This window comes from Symsagittifera roscoffensis, chromosome 6 (genome assembly GCF_963678635.1).
Source record: "Symsagittifera roscoffensis chromosome 6, txSymRosc1.1, whole genome shotgun sequence".
Classification (NCBI taxonomy): Eukaryota; Metazoa; Xenacoelomorpha; order Acoela; family Convolutidae; genus Symsagittifera; species Symsagittifera roscoffensis.
This window is the reverse complement of record NC_087067.1, coordinates 12,058,619-12,076,984: the sequence shown is the minus strand read 5'-3', so window position 1 is coordinate 12,076,984 and position 18,366 is coordinate 12,058,619. Positions and strand designations below refer to the sequence as shown.

General features: G+C 35.7%; 2 protein-coding genes across 2 annotated transcripts in view; one reads left to right on the top strand and one right to left on the bottom strand.

The window, feature by feature from the left end:
- The window catches only part of LOC134847922 (chromobox protein homolog 3-like), a 359,550-nt gene that overhangs the window by 137,964 nt on the left and 203,220 nt on the right, over positions 1-18,366 (bottom strand). The gene's annotated exons all lie outside the window — the stretch shown is intronic.
- Positions 3,129-16,586, top strand: LOC134848593 (short transient receptor potential channel 4-like; the record flags this gene model as incomplete). The annotated part of the gene is given in 3 exon segments (XM_063866110.1): positions 3,129-3,566; positions 12,950-14,189; positions 15,062-16,586. Coding segments are annotated over 3 exon segments (3,203 nt in total), but the record flags the coding sequence as incomplete, so codon positions are not given.

Below are 18,366 nucleotides of genomic sequence, written 5' to 3'. Positions count from 1 at the left end.
ACTCAAGTAAAGCTAAATATTCATGCTTTAAATTAAGCTCTTGTAAGTTATGAAGCAATAAGTTTGAAATTGTATATATATCTATGGGGGCGGGGGCTTGGGGGCGGACGTTCCCTTCAGGGATTCGACCCCCTGCCGGCCCATAGGGTCCCCCTTTGCACTATTTTGTTATATCCATTTTTGGTGACGTACCTTCGGCGCCAATATATACTAATTTTAAGGCGGGAGCGCGCGCCAAAAAAATGCCAGAAAAATCAATTTGGTCGATTTAAAAAAAATCCTTGATCCACCCCTGTATAAATATACATGAGCTGGCAGCGCGAACCAAAAAAAAAAGTTTTTGGTCAAATTTTCCAAGAAGTGCATAAGAATGCCTTTTGTGGCCTGTTTTTTCACAAATCTGCCTGCGGCGCAGAAAATTTCGACCAAAACAGGGTCTTTTAATGCTTCGGGAGAGCTCGGAAAATCGTTTTTGGTCGCCCTAAATTATACAAGAGGTTGACAAAATTTTCGAAAGTTTTTTGAAGGTACGCCTCACTCCTCGAGAAAATCCTAGATCCACCGGTGTATTCTGATGAACATTTCAAATAATCTTACAAAATTATTGTTTAAATATAGTTGAAAAATAGAAACTTGTCTGGGGATCCAAATTTCAAAAAGTCCTAATTAAGAAATTAATTATTGTATTTTGATTGGAAGCAAACTGAGCATAAGCAAAGAATCTTGTATTTTGAGTGAAAGCAATAAATTCGGTTGAAAAAACTTAAATGGCCATATAGGGCAGTGAGGTTTGGAAAATTTTAAGTTTAAGTTTTAAGCTAACGCTCCTTATATTCTGATTTAATGAAACGCTTTGATTCCCACTCAGCATAGTGGGGGCCAATGAAATAACCTGTTAATTTTAAAATAGCTGCAACCAAAAAATCGCTGAGTATATAATATGCATATACTCAATATTCACTAATTTTGAGGGAGAAGCGCGCGCCTAAATTTTTTTTCGATTAAAATTTTCCAAAAAGAGCCTTAAAATGCCTTAGATCGTTTTTTTTTTAATTTTGCCTGCGGCGCAAAAAAATGCGACCTAATCAGTGTCTTTTTAGCGCTTTGGGAGAGCTCAGAAAAGCAATTTTTTTCGGCCTAAAAAAGGGTTGACAAAGTTTTCAATTTTTTTTTGAAAATCCCCCTTCGAGAAAATCTTAGATCCGCCCCTGCATACATCATCATTACTTAATGTGTTTCAAAAGTTCGATCATTCAAGTTCGATTTATTTAGTGCTGTGATTTTTGTCTATTTTCTTACATGAGAACCCACATGAAAAAAAAAACTACTTGACTTTGAAATATGAAATTTGATTTTGAGGGAATTAGGTTTGAATAAACGATGGTCAATTGTCTCGACAAAAAAAGGGCTGGCCTAACAAAAGAGCTGACCTTAAACCAGGATTTTCTCGATGGGGGGGGCGGATTTAAAAAAAAAATTCGAAAATTTGGACGACCTTTTTTTTTAGGTCGACCAAATTGATCTTTCGAGCTCTCCCAAAGCACTGTTTTGCCCCTATTTTGGCTAAATTTTCTGCACCGCAGGCAAATTTTTGAAAAAAACAGTCAAAAAAGCCGTTTTTGGGCACATTTTGAAAAATTTTGACAAAAAAAAATCGCGTTTTGTTTGGCGCGCGCTCCCCCTCAAAGTTGGTATATATTGTATATTGGCGCCAAAGGCGCCTTTAGAAAAATTTTAGGGTCGGTACGGCCAAAAATGGATTTTAAAATAGCTGCAACCAAAAAATCGCTGAGTATATAATATGCATATACTCAATATTCACTAATTTTGAGGGAGAAACGCAAGCCTAAATTTTTTTTTCGATTAAAATTTTCCAAAAAGAGCCTTAAAATGACTTAGATCGTTTTTTTTTAATTTTGCCTGCGGCGCAAAAAATGCGACCTAATCAGTGTCTTTTTAGCGCTTTGGGAGAGCTCAGAAAAGCAATTTTTTCGGCCTAAAAAAGGGTTGACAAAGTTTTCAATTTTTTTTTGAAAAATCCCCCCTCGAGAAAATCTTAGATCCGCCCCTGCCATACATCATCATTACTTAATGTGTTTCAAAAGTTCGATCATTGAAGTTCGATTTATTTAGTGCTGTGATTTTTGTCTATTTTCTTACATGAGAACCCACATGAAAAAAAAAACTACTTGACTTTGAAATATGAAATTTGATTTTGCGGGAATTAGGTTTGAATAAACGATGGTCAATTGTCTCGACAAAAAAGGCTGGCCTAACAAAAGAGCTGACCTTAAACCAGGATTTTCTCGATGGGGGGGGCGGATTTAAAAAAAAATTCGAAAATTTGGACGACCTTTTTTTTTAGGTCGACCAAATTGATCTTTCGAGCTCTCCCAAAGCACTGTTTTGCCCCTATTTTGGCTAAATTTTCTGCGCCGCAGGCAAATTTTTGAAAAAACAGTCAAAAAAGCCGTTTTTGGGCACATTTTGAAAAATTTTGACAAAAAAAAATCGCGTTTTGTTTGGCGCGCGCTCCCCCTCAAAGTTGGTATATATTGGCGCCAAAGGCGCCTTTACAAAAATTTTAGGGTCGGTCGGCCGAAAATGGATTTCTGAAAAAGTATCAAAGGGGGGACCCTTTGGGTCGGCAGGGGGTCGAATCCCTGAGGGGGGGGGGGGGAGGGGGCGTCCGACCCCCCCCCCCCCCCCTAAATCCGCCCCTGCCTTAAACCATTTGTTTCTAATATCAATTTGAACGTGGAAATTTTGAGGCGTGGGATCTGTCAAAAGTTTGGAATAATTTTTTAATAGTAGCATCGTTTAGTTTTTTTTTCGAGTCTTAATATCAATGTCAATTGGATCGAATACGAACTGAAATTTTTGCTTCTAGTTTTGCTCATGGTGAAGAAACGCCCAAAATGTTTTCTAATTACCAAACTTAAATTTCGAGCTAATAATTCAAAATCCAAATGATGGCAATTCTATTTCTAAGATTTTTTGAGATATTTTAAGATGTATATTTACATCTACAATTAATAAGATGGATATTTATAAATTTTTCTAACCTAGTAAATGAGTTTTTGACAAAAATGGTATAGAATACGCGATGATATTTATTTGTGTTTTAGAGTACGGTGCCACGCCTCTCGAGATTCCGCACCACATTGAAGGCGCCAGTCTGCAGGACTGCCGGGCTAGAATTGACCTGATGAGGGCTCTATCCAGCCCCACCTATATAGCCTTGACCTCGCCTGACCCCATAGACTCCTGCTTCAAACTGTCTCAAAAAGTCAGGTGGTTAAGCGAAGCCGAACTCGAATTAGCCGACGAGTACGTGAAAATAGAAGAACATTGCGAGAACCTTTCGGCCGAGTTTGTAAATGCAGTTGAAGCTAGTGATGACATAATGGTGTTGTTGAGCATGACAGAAGGACCAGATGGCAACCCAACTGTCGGCCAACCACTCTGTCGGCTAGAAAGGGCACTCAACGAGAGCCATAAGTTGTTCGTAGCTCACTCGCATTGTCAGTTGGCATTGGCCGATCAATTTATTACTGGTATCGCAGGTAAGACCTAATTTGAGTTTGCATTTGGATTTTCTCTTCGAACGAAGTTATTGTCTTTCGTTTTCATTCGATCAGTTTTGTTATTTTCTGACGTTTTTCTTGTATTATAAAACACAATCCAAAAAATTCGCCTTCGCTAGCTAATGTCTCTTTACAAAGTTTAGGTGAAGAGCTTTTTTTATGTATACAAGCACAACAAAGACAACATTTTGTTTTCAACGCTCAAATATTTGAATTTTTTCTTCACGTTTGGGCCGTTTTCTCCGTGGTCGTTCAAGATAAAGGTCTGAAAGTTCATAAATTTAAAATTCATGGCAAATGAAGCTATTTGAAAAGAACTTTTTGGATCAAAAATTTTAGAACCTTGTTTTTAAGATGTTAATTGGCCAGTAAACAATAACTGGTTTAACGAGTGTTCATGCTGCGGAAACATCCTCGCCTGTTAAACTAGTTGTGGTTGACAAGTCAGTTCACATTTTCGAAATAATATTCTTCAAATTTTGATTCGGCTAGCTCTTTTTAAATGGATATAGGATTTTCTCGTGGAGGGAGCAGATTTTCAAACTTACAAAGGCAAAATCTAAGATTTAGGATTTTCTCGTGGTGGGGTGGCGGATTTTCAAATTTACGAGGCAAAATTTACTTCGCGCCGCTGATCTTAATACAGCACGAGAGAAATATTGCGCGTGAATCTCTGTTCCCCCGCTTAATCTACTGTTACAAATTGTCGCTTGTTACGAATTGTCGCTTGTTACGAATTGTCTTCTGTTAAGAGTTTGACCAAAAAATTGCTTTTTTTTCGGCGCGCGCTTTCCCCTCAACATTAGTATATTATAGCGCCAAAGGCGCTTTCAGAAAAATTTCAGGGTCCTTCAGCCAAATATGGATATCTCAAACTAGAACACAGGGGGACCCTTTGGGTCGGCGGGGTAGAATGCCTGAAAAGAGAGGCGTCCACCCCAACCACCCCCCAAAAGCCCCACTGTAAATAATTGTTTTTCATGAGGGTGTGGGGTTTTGAATTTGGAATTACTTTAGCTAACTTGCAACAACTAAAGCCCTTGAAGTTTATAGTTGTTTATTAGTGCGTACGAAATCCGGCAAAATATAACCTTTAATCTGTCAAAAGTAGCAAAAAAATATTCTGTTTTTCACACTGGGTTTGGCTGCAAGATTTGCACAAGACCGAAAAAAAACTTTTTTTTTGGTTTTTCTTTTGTGCTGATACACAAACGGCAGCTAACCGGGTCATCAGCTGCTTGTTTCTAACCATGAAATAGCAAAACTTTGCAAAAAAAATTAGACTTCCCTTTTATACTTAATTTTTGTTTTTCACTTTAAATGATTTTTTTTTAATTTACAACTTATCAGTGCTGAGCAAGACTACGAGCGTGAAGTTCCAGAACGAGACAGTGCTAATCAGTAACCATCAAATATTGCGACATCAGATAAATTTATATGACATTTTTGGTTACAATTTTTCTGAAATCTGAACGCTGTGTGAACATCTCTCATTGCTAAGTAAATTGAATAGAGGAATTGCATAAAGTCATAGAAAAATATCATAAAAAATTTTTTGCAAGGCAAGGGTTTACAGCGACTAAAATTAATAAGCTTGGAAAACTAAATCACAAGAAAAAATATAATTTATAATTAATTTTTGTTTTTCACTTTAAATGATTTTTTTTTTAATTTTCATTTTTCATTTTAAAAGATTTTTTTTAGTTTTCAACATATCAGTGTTGAGCAAGACTACGAGCATTTACTAAGAAAAGGAGACAGTGTTAATCAGTAACGTTCAAATGTTGCGACATCAGATAAATTTTATGACATTTTTGATAATCAGTAACCATCAAATATTGCGACATCAGATAAATTTATATGACATTTTTGGTCCCAATCTATTTTATAAAACATTTAGTTGGCCTAGAATCAGAGGGTCAAACTTTTTGACTATTTTAAATATAAAATTGTTAATTCAGACTATCAAAGTTTAGTAACAAAAATGAATTTGGGAGAAATTTTTTATGCAAATCTAGGTATCAGTACAACGTGTCATTCCAGCTTGAGCATTTGATAATGATAAAGCCTTTTCAGTTGGGATATAGATTTCAAAAAGTCTAGGTTTCGAGAAAAGTTTTGATATTCAGAGAATTTGGTAATTAAAACGACATGACAGGGCATCAAATCGAAGCAACTTCAAAACATCGAAGCCTTTTTTAGACCTAAGCTTTTGTAGCCGGTAGCTAAATGCTGATTAGTTTATGTGGCAGAATCCTCCATTCGCGCGCCTTTGCGTTTGGCGATTTTCTTGGAGTGTATATGGAGTGTATCCTCTACTTATTGTTTCGAATTTCGATACGAAAGTAACGGAATATTTGTGCTCGGGGTAGGTTTTTTTCTTCAGACAAATTTCGACTTTTAAACTAGCCATTTTTGACGGAACTTTTAAATATCATTCAAAAGGTATTGTTGTCCTGAGCTCAAATTTGAAAAGATATTACTCCTGTGATCATTTTTCTTAAAGTAATGGGGGTTTAAAGATTGCCATTTTGGCCAATTTGGGACAATAACGCGCGATATATTTCGCGCTATTAACGCGTAAGCGGAGATTTAATCCGTCTCAAAAATCGTTCCAAATTGGTTGACAGAAGCTTATTTGCCATAATTGATTTGTTAAAATGAGCGAATTTTTTTCTTTTGTACTTTATATGGCGTGTGGGGTGATAGTTTTCATAAAAAATTTCAAATTTTAGAAAAGAAAATTCATTTTACTTTCTTACATTTAATTCTTTTATTTTATTACTGCTCCATAAACCTTAAAAGGCAGTCGGAACGAGCAGTCTTGTTTTTTTTTATTATGGTCTAAAGCTGTAACAAAAGAGATCATTTTGTACAATAATATCACAATCAGACTTTTTTCGGGATACTGATTGTTTTTTGTTTTTTTTTTCCTCTCCCACGTGACAAGTTTTTATTTCTTAAAATTTGTTTCGGTAATGTTGAATAAATTTTCGAAACAGTTTTGGGCAAAATAGGACAACATGTTTGCTTAAGCATGCTTTTTATCACCATCGGAGTCTTGGCAAAAATTGCGGAAATCATTTGTTCACGAAGCCTGTAAGGAATTGTGAAGCGTGAAACAAACAATATCGAATTAGTTTTCGAATATGTTTTTGCCGATTTGGTATGCTTTGAAAGCGGTTTATCTCTTAATGAAAAAGGTTTATCTGAGATTATCTCTAATTCTTGTGAAAAAACAATCTGGTCTTGAAATAATATGATGCAATTTTATGAAGCAAGCCTTAAATAAAAAATGAAAAAGTTCATACAAGACGCTGCAAATGAAAGCATAAATTAATGAAAAATCGTATTATTTTTCCCATCGGGGTTTTCCTCACTAAAAACCAATCGATTTTATATGTCTAGCTTTTGCGACCCCTTCATGAAAACAAGATGTAAGAAGATAGTATTAAAAGAAGACGTTTTCTTTGAAGAAATTTGGTATAATTCCCATTTGCCATTTGAATACGTCGCCCGCTTGCATGATTCGAAACACTTCTGCTATTTATAATCGTTGTTCGTACTAATTAGGGTGGGCTATGACTAATCCCAGTTTAATTAACCTGGCAAGACTCCTGATGTTTTGTAACCAGAAAGGATCTTTCCGGTTATTCGTATGGGAAATTTGGTTACATAACTCTTGCTGTCTTTTTAGATCAATACATTATTACTTATTTATGGGGTATACTTTTTTGAATTCAGCCTACTTTTTAATTTTTTTTTCAATTGAATATTTGAGCCGCCTCAAATGTTCAAATTCCGATAAACAAAATGAGCATATATTTGCGCCAAAGGCGTCTTTGAAAAATTAGGCATAAAGCAAAAGTGGAATTGTTTGAGCGGTGCTGGTTACGAATTTCTGTTAGTGGGAGAGGGAGGGGGGTAGGGGTGGGTTCGAAAGTCTGCAACTGATTGTGAACATTTATGTTCGTGCTCTACCTGTAGCTTGTTCATTCCCTGAAGAGTTCTCAAAAACTCAACTTATTCACGCCCAGCTGGTTTTGTGAGCACTTGACAAGCTATTTTTCAAAGTGAATTGGACGGAAAATTGTTGGAATTTTCTTGAACTTGGTCAATACTTGAAAGTCATTTTTACTTGACGTTAAAAGTTAATTTTTACGGCAGCTTAGTCAGGAGCCACGTGACTTATACCCCAAAAAGGTAATAAAATGAATGGGAAAAGTACTAAAAAAAATAGCCTTAAGTACGGGTGAATTTTTAAAATATGTCTCTCTTTTTTGTATATTTATTGTATAACCAGCCCTGAGGCTAAAGTTATGAATGGTAAAAATAAAACCTAGGGTTCCAACAATATGAAGCGAGACAAATGCTCTAGTGATCCCTTAATTCGGGGGTTGGGTTATAATAAATATCGCCTGAAAAGGTAGATACTATGTAACTTTCGCCAACCGTGAAAATTTAATGAGTGTTTCTAATTGTCACTTTTGAATTTTCCCTACAAAATACTTTCCCTAAAAAATACCTTAGTATGCAGCTTTTAAGATCTCCTTTGCAGAGGTAGTTGGAATATTAAAATAGTTGTATTGGTGTCTTCAAATTGGAAAAAAAAGAAACTCTAATTTCAAGTTCATTTTCTACTTGACTGAAATGAGGTGCTAATTATGCGACAATGATGAAATTCAATTTTGTTAAGAGTGAATTACATATCTGAATTTGCGATCAGAAAGAAGACGACTAAAAGTCTGGCTCTTTTGCTGTTTCACCCACCACGGACTTAAATAGATTTGCGAGTGAAATAAGATTATAGATGCAGTTTAAATGGTTCAGGGTAGCGAAGTTATGGGGCACGCCGAACTTCAAAGAGACTGGATATATTAACGCAAATTTAATGATGAAAATTAGAGGTGGGCGGGGATAACGGTAAAAAACTTTTTGATTCTAAGTAATTGCGAAGCATTGTAAGAAAAAAACGCGAGAGTCGAGAAAATGAAAATAAAAATTTGGCTTTCTGTTCCTATTGCTCTCGGAAAGTGGAGCGAACAATCACCAAGACTGACTATCTGTATTTCCGGTCAATTCGATAAAAATTGACAAAATTTGAAGAAGGTCGAGTAAGGTTTCATTTTGAAGCCCTTTCTGTCGTGATTCCAAATCTGGAAACATTACGAGGCCAAACTGTGCACTGGATAGGCGCACAATTTTGTGTCTGTATGTTCGTGGATTCCAGAGACAAGTATTTTAACATGCTCGAAAATGCATGTGGATTTACAAAATTTTTGTGGATTCCGCGTAAAAATATCTCTAACGTAAAACTTGTCAGCAGTTTAGTTTTTTCGCCAATTCCGCAGCGAAAGAATATAGATAATTGTTCCGAATTCCGCAAATTGTAAGCTGATTCTACAATTATAAGTGGATCGCAGTTTTGTTAGTTATAAATGTGGAATACGCAAATAAAACGCGGATTCTGCTTACACTTTGCGGATTCCGCTTACACTTTGCGGATTCCGCTAACAGTCGCGGATTCCACAACAGCTCAATTTTTTATGTTATTTTTTTGATAGTTGCTCGTAGATTTCACGAACTATTCAGGATTCCGCAAATACTGTTGCGATTTCCGCAAGTTTGCCTATTTTTGAGTAATTTTGAGCGGTACAATGTTGAAATTTTGACAAAGTTATCTCTGTGTCGAAATTTTATGTTTTTTGTCAGACCGATATTTTAATAATATTGATTTAAGTTTGTGGCTCATTAATTTTAACCTAATCTAACTTAACAGTAACAAAACGAGGACACAAATTCAAGTCGTGTGGTATTTTTCAAGAAAAAAATTTGAAGAGTTTTTCGCGTGGTTTTCTGCGGTTTGATTTTCGGTTGTTAAATTTTTAAATAAGGTGCTAAGAAGAAGACAACCGATGCTCCTCAATTGCAAAATCTTAACTGGTGAGAAACAAATAAGCGAAGAAATATTACTTTAAAAATGGCTTTTTTACAGGAATTAATTTTGTCAATGCAGTGACAATTATTGAAAACAATTGAAATTCAAAATATGCTTTGAGGTGATGCAATTGATTTTCAAAAAATCATAAGTTAAAAATTGAATCAAAATCAGTCATTTTGTTAGGTCTTTGTGAGTTCATTGACACTTTTTCAATTGTGTGGGGCTATATTTACCGAATTTTTTGTTTTTCGAAAATTAGAACATAAATTCAAACCACAACTGTTACGCATACAAAATTGTAGAATCTTCTGCTTTCTCTGCTTTATGTACCTTAAGCGCGTTTTCAATCACTTTTCCTTCCCCAAAAAAATTGGCACACATCAAAAACATATTTCATGGCATTCAACGCAACAGTTTTCAATCATATCGTTTGATCCTTTTCTATACTCTCGATTCACCTTAGTTAAAATAAGAAAGAAACCGAAACTGAAGATAGAAAAATGTAAAACTATTGAAAGAGTTCAAAATGTGTTTTGAGAGGTAATTGATTTTGAAAAAAACAAAAATCGAAAATTGAATCGAAGCCATTCTTTTTATTTGCTCTATCTGAGTGAATTGACACTTTTCTAAACTTCTGTTGGCTACTTTTACTGAATTTTTTTCATAAGTTAGAACATAATTTCAAACCACAACTGCTACGCATACACAAACGTAGGACATTCTGGCTTCTCTGCTTCAAGTACACTAAACGCGTTTTTTCGTCACTTTTCCTTCCCCCCAAAAAATCGACATCCATCAAAAATAAATTAATGACATTATTTAACGCAGGAGTTTTCAACCACATCGTTTGAAGCTTGTCAATACTTTCGATTCACCTTTTTTAAAAGAAGGTAGAAACCGAACCAAAATAGTGCATATTATAAAATAGCGAAACCACAAAAGACATACGTCGTATTTGGTAATTGTTACTATTTATATATGTTAAGCAAAGACTTGGCCTAATTGCAAAAAGCTCAGCTTAAAACTTGTAGCATACCAAGATTTTGGAATTGAAAATATATGACTGTCTTAATAAATTCTATACATCTGATCACTAAAACTTGCTCTGCAAGGCCACGACCTCGGCTTTGATTTCAAGAGTGTTTGTGGCAGCTGATTCATTAGTCCTTAGGTAATTTTGCAACCCTTGTTTTGCTAAAAACATGAGAACTCTCCAAACTTACATTAAAATTTTAAATTATTGTTTATATGAGAATGAGGTCAGCAGCTAAAAAAAACCTCCTCTTTTTATAGCATTAGATATCGAACAAAAATAACCACCTGCTGAGTGTTGAAATTACATATTGAAAAAAAACTTTGTTTGCGTTTGAGTTTTTTAATAAAAACAATTGAAGAGAAAAAATATTATAGACAAGTTTTGTATCCGGTCTGAGAAAAATGCTTGATTTACAGATCACGTGGTTTGAAAAAGTAATTTAAAATTTTTAGCGTGTTAGCATTTATGCTGGGATACAATAAATAAATAGATACTTGATTTCAACGAGCGAAGGAATGAAACTTTTTTCATCACGTTTTCGTCTTTTTCTCTACAACTCATAAAAAAATAGGGTTGAATTTTTTACACATGCAAAATAAAACTATTTGAAAGGACTTTGCCTTGTCAAAATATGAGAAACCTTGCTTTCAGGGAGTAAAACAGCCAGTATACCTTAATGTGGAAACATCCTCGCAAACAACATAAGAAATCTAAATCCATCGTCTCAAATTGTTTCTTAGGGCAATGATTAATTGGCATACTCTTTTTACCGCGGAACAACGACAGACTGTCTTGGTGAAAAAGTGACTTAATCCGGGGTCAGAAAACAATCTTAATTGTCTTGACGACACAGAAATGGGCGCTAATTCACGAAAATTGATCAATGTTTAGAGACAAAATAAAAGTTTATAAGAATTTTGTGCTTCATCAAAGCAGTCAAATTTCTAAAAAGCTTGCTGGAGGACCTTTTTTTATCTGGCTCGTTTTGTTCTTTTTATCACAACAGCCAGTGTATCTTTTTAAGTCGAAACATTTTTATTCGAAACAGCCAGTTTTTTATATAGTCAAAACAGCAAGTGTTCTGCATGATAATGAATATATATATATATATATATAACCTTTCTTGACCCGGGACCAGTCCATGGATTGAGTTGTCTTAGGTTGTTTGCGAGGATGCTTCCACATTAAGGATACCCTGAAACTATTTAGAATATACTGGCTAATTTACGCCTTCGAATCAAGATCTTTCGAATTTTGACAAAGCGAAATGCTTTTAATTTTTTTCCATCTGGCTTGGGTTGTTTCTAACCAACATTATAAATAGTTGCAGAGAAAAAGACAAAAACTTCTCTCAATTTTCGCTCGTTGAAGTCAAGTGTCTACTTCTTTATTGTAGCCCAGTGAAGCATTTTAAAACATTTTTTTAAAATCCAATTGTTTAGCAATCCAAATTTTTCAATACAAGTCCCATATTCTGAAGTCGGATTAAATCGTATTCTTCGACCCTTGGAAAATATCCGAATTTTTGGCTGTACCTAGTAAAACCAAACATTTGTCTGCTCCAGGGTCGAGTTTTTTGAATGAAAGATGAGCCGAGATTAGTTATTGCTGATTGATCGATTATAAATGCAAACAAGACCGCTCGTATCAGAGTGAGACCCTGAATGTTCCGACAGTCTCTTAAGGTCTATGGAGCAGTAACAACATGAAAAAATTAAATGTAAAAAAAAATTAAAAAAAAAAAAGATTTTTTGTGAAATTCACCCCCCCACACGCCTTATAAAGTACAAAGTGATAGATTTTGCTCAATAGTAAGAAATCAATTATGACAACTAAGCTTCCTTCAACTAATTTGGAACAATTTCTAAGATGGATTAAAACTCTGCTTACGCGTTAATAGCGCGAAACATATCGCGCGTCAACTGTCTCAAATTGGCCAAAATGGCAATCTTTAAACCCCCATAACTTTTTTGAAGAATGATCACAGGTGAAATATCTTTTCAAATTCAAGTTCAGGACAACAATACTTTTTTAATGATGTAAAAAAATCTCGTAAAAAATGGCCAGTTAAAAATCGAAATTTGTCTGAAGAAAAAACCACCATGAGCACAAATATTTCGTTACTTTTGTTACGAAAGTCGGAACAGCAACCATGAAACGTGCTTGACTTCAAAATGAAGTTCAGTTTGGAGCTTATTTTCGGAAGCTGTAAAAAGATGAAATTACCGGCAACGCTTTAGAATTATAATTACGATTGTTGCTAAAAAATTGAATTACATCGCATCATAAAGCAATAATCAAAAACAACGGCGTTTAATAAGAACTCTCCCGCATTTAATGTGATTTTTCTTCACAACTTGAGGCTTAATTTTTAGTGCGTTCTAGGTTGGAGGCACAAATCGTCATCTGAGAAGCTACAGATCACAATCCTTATGGTCCTAGGCACACCGCTTTGGGTCCTTTCCCTCGTCATCTTGCCTCCCCTGACTCACGTGGACAGGTACCTGAACATACCGCTTCTGAAGTTTGTAGCGAACCTTGTCATGTATCTTTCGTTCATTTTCATCGCCACATGGAACCAGATCAAACTCCTGCCCCCGGATCCACAAGACCTTGAAAGTGACTCATTTCGCCATGGGTCAACTATAAAGTGGTATGAATGTTACATTTTTCTGTGGATGCTTGGGAGTATGTTCCAAGAAATCCGCGAAATGGCCAATCATGGAGTTCGCGCGTACCTAAACGACGTTTGGAACTTTCTAGACTTCATGATCGCTGTTATGTTTCTAATCGCGACAACTGCGAGAATGAACGATGCTCTGGAGGTCTTTGAGTACAAGTCGGTCGAGCGAACGAAATGGGAGTTTTACGACAACCTTTTAATATACGAAGCGTCGCTCTGCATGGGAACTTTGGTTGCAGTTAACCGAATTTTGCATTACTTCCGTGCAAGCCGATTATTGGGAAAATTGCAAATGAGTTTGGGCTCGTCTTTCGGAGAAATTGCTAAATTCATGGCACTGTTTTTAATTATGTACATATCGTTTGCTTCGGCCATTAACTCCCTCTATTGGAAAGATCAGTACACAGTTATAAACGCTTGCGAGTTACGTGATGCAATAAATGGTACCAAAACCTTCACGAAATGTCCAGATATGATTATGAACCGAGTAAAAAAGGGCGAGTTTCAATTCACGACATTAGGCGGTTGTCTTTACCAGCTATACTGGACGCTTTTTGGCTACTCGGATATAGTTTTTGCCTCGAAAGTATACGAAAATTGGACTCTTCACACATTTGTGGGTTCAATTTTGTTCATTCTTTTCAACTTTGTTGCTGTCGTTGTTCTATTAAACGTGCTTATTGGTATGATTACAAAAACTTTGGACAACATTGAAGAAAATATTGACACGGAATGGAAATTCGCGAGGTCAAATATTTACCTGGAATACATTAGCGACTCAGATTGTCTTCCAGCGCCCTTTAATATTTTCCCCTCACTTCGAAATCTGATGCTGTTGTTTGCAAAACTGTACAAAATGTGTTACAAAAGTGAAAAGTTACTTCATATTGCCAAGCCGAAATTGGCCGAGACGAGACGAAAGCAGCGGGAAAGCGAAGAAAGGTGGGAGCAATTATGATCGATGGGTTCACAAGGGTTCACATATGATCGAAGTGCCACAAGAGAAAAATCGAACAGGTGTTTTTAGGTAATTTCAAAGTATGAACCAAATGAGTTTTTTTGATGGAATAAAAGGCACAAAAAACAAAACGGACCATTTAAGTCGCAGGTATAAGCGGTCAGTCTAGGAGTGACTGTTTATAAGCTGAGTTTTATAATTTCATCCTTATGGTGGGTAGTACTATATATGACTTCTCTTGCGGTTAAGCAAATATTCAAAATGTACGGATCTACTTCATAATTTCCCCCTTTGAAGAAGGGGGGGGGGGAAGATGGTTTAGTAGATTATAATGCAGCCAAATAAGAATTTTCAATAAAATCTAACGAGTGATTTTACAAGATTAATTATGAAGACCAAATATGTTTGTCATGGTCTAATTAGCCAGCATGTCAACTTTCATGACAATCAGACAAAGTGAACAGTAACTTCAAATATAAAAATTGGCAGGTGGGGGGGGAAAGGAAAAAGAGCCAAGTCTTAATACTAATTTACTGTATTTTTTTATAGGGGTTGAGATTCTTTAGTAAATACTATGGGGGGGGGGATGGAGAGAGGGGGGATGGAGAGGGGGGATGGAAAGATTGTCAAGTAGATCCAATTCAACTATTGAGCGTATTACCCAATTCCCTTTTAATGTTGATGGGCAAAACATATATTTTTACCTTGTATTCATATGGACCTTACAATAAAGGAATAAAGATAATATCTGTGATTCAAATAAAACATAATACGATGATATACTATAGCTTCAAAGTACCATGCTTAGTTCTTAGCTGTTATAGGGACCCATCTATCATAATTGTAATTTCTAAAGATTGCCCGATATCATTCGGGCAATGAAAGACCAGTACATGCGTAATCAAATGAAAGAAGCCGAAGAGGGCGAGGTCACACTGGATGACCTTGACTCTTTGAAGAATGACGTTTCCGGTCTGAAGTTCGAGGTTCTAAGTTACGTCCGATGTGTTCCATCGACCCTGGATGCCATGTGCAAACGGCAGAATCAGCAGTTGCACGAAATTGACTTTTTGCAGAAAAAGCAGCGTGAACAATGGGAAGAAATGTTGGCACACGAGACCCGAATGCAAGAGATGCGAATGACACATAGTAACGAAATAGCCGAGTTGCGACAACGCCAAGACGATTCGTTCGACTTTACGAGAAAGTTTACGAGTCAGAGATTAGACGAAACGACTAATTTTCAAACCCAGAAAGCCCAAGAAAATCAAAATGAGGCGAAAGAAAAAATAAGCGAGGCAAAAGATGAGCAAATTTGTAAAGTGAACGACATTTATCTGCGCCAAAATGAACATTTTTCTGCATTGAAAGAAGAGCAAAATTTGATTAAATCAGTTCAGAAAGAAAACGCTGAGACTGCTTTGAAAAATACGCTCATGTTGAAAGAACTAATAGATTATCAAGACCAAAAAACCACACAGTATAAAAAAGAGCAGGACCAAAAAATGGCTGAAATGCAGCAAAAACAGTTCGAACTTATCGAAAGTTTACGGAACGAAAGTCAAGTTAAACATGAGTTTCAAGTCAATAATATGAAGGAAATTCACAACTTCCAACAAGATAATATGAAAAATCTTCATAACGAACAAATAACAATGATGAAACACATGGAAACGGAGTATAAAGATCGATTAAATAGCGAAGTCTCATGTTTGAAAGAGTTTTATGAAACGAAAATGGGTGAATATTTATTGGCGCAGCAAACTATAATTTCTGATCAAAGTAGGCTAATCAAAGATCTCTTGCGGGGAATTGAAGATCATTTCACGCACGTTTCGACCAACAATTCCGAAAAAATTCTGGAATCTCAGAAAATGATTCCGAATATGTTCCGAAACGAAGCACGAATTGTATGTCAAAGTATGCAAGATATCTACAATAACAAGCCTATGTCCTTACCCGCGACTCCGATTTTGCCGCGTGAACGAATCATGCCTACTAGATTGCCCCAGCCTAAGTTTAGGTCGCCAATACCTGTCAATCAGGTCCGACCGTTTTCCTCTCATTTTGACACTCCGAGGTCAATAACCGGTTTGTCAAACTACAGCTCAACCAGTTCTTTAAACAGTATTGGAGAGGGCTCCCTGGATTCCAGTTTTCACCCCGGACCTTCGGCTAATTTTAATCACCTGGGTGGTAACTCGTACTCCTCTGCTTCCAAGCTAGCGAACGCGATGGCGCCATCTGCGAGCGGCATTTTGAAACCCGCGAGTGGTGGGTCGGGTGGAACCTCTTGGCTACCGAGATTCAATAAAGTGAAAAACGGGAACTCTAATCCAAGCTCAAGAAGAGCTTCAACTCAACAAAACGGAGGTTTATAATAGGTGGTTATTACATTGAGTTGCTACAAATGCCCAAATTGAGTTGCTACAACATTGCTACGGTAAAAAACCCAATGAAATAGTCATATTGAAAATTTTTGAGAAAAAACTAGTGCCACAGTTCTAATTGACAAATATCGATGCTAATTAAATGTCTTCCTAATTTGAATTTTCCGGAGACAAAAATATAAATTTACTATTGTCCAAAAATCATACTTTGCCAATTAAATAATTTCGATTAGTTACAATTTTTTAAAAAACACAGTTTTCTCAGAAAAAAAAATTCATAAAGGAGGAGAGGGATTTTGATAACTGCGGCAGGAATTAATTAGGTTTTTTTTGTAGAGTTTACCCCTCCTAAAAGTATTTTTTTTTTCAAACTTTTATTTAAAAAAGCATTTTTAGTGTAACAAAAAGTGTAACCAGCTGGTTCACACTACTTTAACTATCATATCACAAATTTTGTCGCGGGAGAAGGAAATCAACAGAAAAAAAACTTAATTTACAAAAGTTAAAAAGACTTCTTACAATTTCATCGAGTTTTTTTAATCAACATTTATTTCAGATATTATAGAGACCAGTCGAAGTTTTTAAGGCTTTGTTCTGAAATGAGCAATTTTGTTTTTATAATTGATTATTTGAGCAAGCATTCGATTTTTTTCATTGATACTCTAAGCGAGAGAAAAAATTGTGAATTCGACAATCGTGTAAGTTGGCAGGAACTTTGTCTTCGGGTATGATTTATTTCTGCAAATTGTTTTTTTTTCCCGCAAAATTAGGTACCCCAATCTGGTCATGGCCGATTGGCATGTTATTTGAACATTTTTTGTCAAAAATCGAAGCACTTAGAAAATTGCCAAAGGGTTTCCTCGATGTTGAGATAAATTGGTTCGAACACTTTAATTTTTACTCTAATTATGCATGAATAAAGCGAGCTAGCAACTTATAAGAAGAGTATAAAAGCGAAACAAGACTGCTCGTATCAGGGCGAAGCCCTCAATGTTCCGACTGCCTTTTAAGGTCAATGGAGCAGTAATAACATTAAAAAAATGTAATCAAATAAAATGAAGAAAAAAAAAGGTTTCTACAATTTGAGTATTTTTGTGAAAATCATCTCCCCACACGAGATATAAACTACAAAAGGATAGATTGTGCTCCTTTTAACAAATAAATTGTGACAAATAAGCTTCTTTCAACCAATTTGGAACGAATTCTAAGATGGATAAAATATCCGCTTACGCGTTAATAGCGCGAAATATATTGCGCGTTAATTGTCCTAATTTGGCCAAAATTACAATCTTTAAACCCCCATAACATTACCAAAAATAATCACAGGTGAAATATCTTTTCATATTTAAGCTCAGGACATCAATACTTTTTGAATAATATTTAAAAAACGCCGTCAAAAATGGCTAGTTAAAAAGTCGAAATTTGTCTGAAGAAGAAAAAATCCACCCCGAGCACAAATATTCCGTTACTTTCGTTAGGAAAGTCGGAACAATAAACTTAAATTTGCTCCATTAAAATTAATTTATGATGCTTTATCGCGCTTTTGTGGTAACAAAATATTACGAGGCCACACGGTGTATTTTGTCAATTTTAAGCGGATTCCGCAACGAGGACGCTCTCCTTGATCTTCTTTGTTCTTTCGTTTTCTTTGATCGTTCCGTAAAAATGTTGAGATGTTTAAAGACGTGTCTTTGGCTTCCAGAGACCTACACTCAACAAATTGTGGGCCTATCTAGTGCACAGTTAAGCCTCGCAATGAAACTTAAACAAA